This window comes from Sinocyclocheilus rhinocerous, unplaced genomic scaffold, assembly GCF_001515625.1.
Source record: "Sinocyclocheilus rhinocerous isolate Xijiao unplaced genomic scaffold, SAMN03320098_v1.1 scaffold828, whole genome shotgun sequence".
In the NCBI taxonomy this organism is placed as follows: domain Eukaryota; kingdom Metazoa; phylum Chordata; class Actinopteri; order Cypriniformes; family Cyprinidae; genus Sinocyclocheilus; species Sinocyclocheilus rhinocerous.
Genome location: NW_015634025.1, coordinates 483,959 through 485,596, shown reverse-complemented (window position 1 = coordinate 485,596; position 1,638 = coordinate 483,959). Strand labels below are relative to the sequence as shown.

Below are 1,638 nucleotides of genomic sequence, written 5' to 3'. Positions count from 1 at the left end.
CGCACCCGCCCACACACACACACACACACACACACACACACAGAGACACCCACAGAGACACACACAGACACACACACACACACACACAGAGTTACACACACACACACACTCTCACAGACTGTGCTGTGATTCATCGTCTGCGCGTCACTCACACTGCGTCTCTCATAAACTCTCACAGATGCAGACAGTCACACTCACGCTCATTCAGACAAGCTGATCTCGTACCCTCATCTGCTGTTCTTCAGTGGCCGGGCTGTCGGGTCCAAACAGGAAGTTGCTGCTGAGATATTTGTCTTTGATGCTGGTGTTTCTCTCCTCCAGCAGCGCTCCATCACTCTTCTTCAGGTGCTCCACGTCCAGCCAGCACTGCAGTTCCAGACTACACACACGCACACACACACACACACACACACACACACGCATGCACACACGCAACCACACGGGTCAAACCAGTGTACGGGATGCTTCTCTTTGACACACATCAGTCCTGCTGGACTTCGTTCACCTGGCCGAATTCTCCTCCAGGAAGGACAGGAAGTGCTGCAGTTCCATGCGGTTCCTCAGCAGAGAATCCAGACGGACCCCGCGGAACTCACGCGGAACCTTTGCCCAAAGACCCGGCGCTCTGCTGCCCTCTGCTGGAGCAGCTGCAGTCCTGTGCTCCTGCTGGACGACACACCAGCGGATTGATCCTGTATGTTTATACTATTCTATAGCACTTACTATTCAATTCTGCATTTCTATTACTGATCTTTCAGGAATGATTTACGGTTTAATTAATCATTTAAATCTGAATTATCTGATGCAGTAGAATTGGCAGGGTCCTAGAATAAAAAAATAGGAATGCGGTTGTGCAGCCTCTCACATTGCAGGATTATTCTATTGCAATGTACAGTGTGGAACAGCATCATGATGTACTACTCACTCTCTCTGACATCACAAGTGCAACATCACGAGGTCATACTGTAGTACTGCACAGTATGCACTACATACACAGACCAGCATCAGGTGTGTGCTGGGTGAATTACCTGCTGTCGTCTGCTCTGCGTGTGTGTGTAAAGAGTCTGTAGAGTCTGGAAGAGCTCAGCCTCGGCGTAACGCACCTCCTGCCACTGCGCCACCTACAGACAGAGACACTGCATTAACTGATCACTGTCATGAGGAGGTGGCTGTGTTCACAATAGCACACCACTCCTGCCGTATCTGTACTGTCCACAGCATGTGATGACTGTTGAGTGGAGTGTGTGATTGTGACTCTTACAGTGTGTGGTGCATCTCTGAGTTTCTCTGATAACAGCGTCCAGGGCTCCAGCAGGACTCTCAGAGCATGTTCTTCCGCCCGGTCAAACAGATCCTCGAACGGGGGACTCAGACGCAGCAGAACGGCTCTCCTGTCCTCCTCGCTCAAGCCCACGCTCATCTGAGCGCCGCTGCTCAGGTACGAGGCATACAGGAGCTGAGACGAGACAAAACACACACACACTGACAGAAATTAGCCACAGACACTTACACTGGATAAGATGAAAGGACACCACAAAATAGTGTGTATATATATATATATATATATATATATATAAGTATAAATTAGGTCCTTATACATTAAAAAACAAAATGCAGAATTTTAATTTTTTGCATAGA

The 1,638-nt window shown here is 48.8% G+C and overlaps 1 protein-coding gene across 1 annotated transcript in view; it reads right to left on the bottom strand.

The window, feature by feature from the left end:
* rgs22 (regulator of G protein signaling 22) overlaps positions 1-1,638 on the bottom strand; it is a 22,637-nt gene that overhangs the window by 12,479 nt on the left and 8,520 nt on the right. Inside the window, exons 13-16 of the mRNA XM_016559010.1 lie at positions 1,262-1,494; positions 1,029-1,121; positions 506-663; positions 226-379 (exon numbers count right to left, since the gene is read on the bottom strand). Of these exons, the coding sequence (XP_016414496.1) occupies positions 226-379; positions 506-663; positions 1,029-1,121; positions 1,262-1,494 (638 nt within the window). The remainder of the gene's footprint in view (positions 1-225; positions 380-505; positions 664-1,028; positions 1,122-1,261; positions 1,495-1,638) is intronic.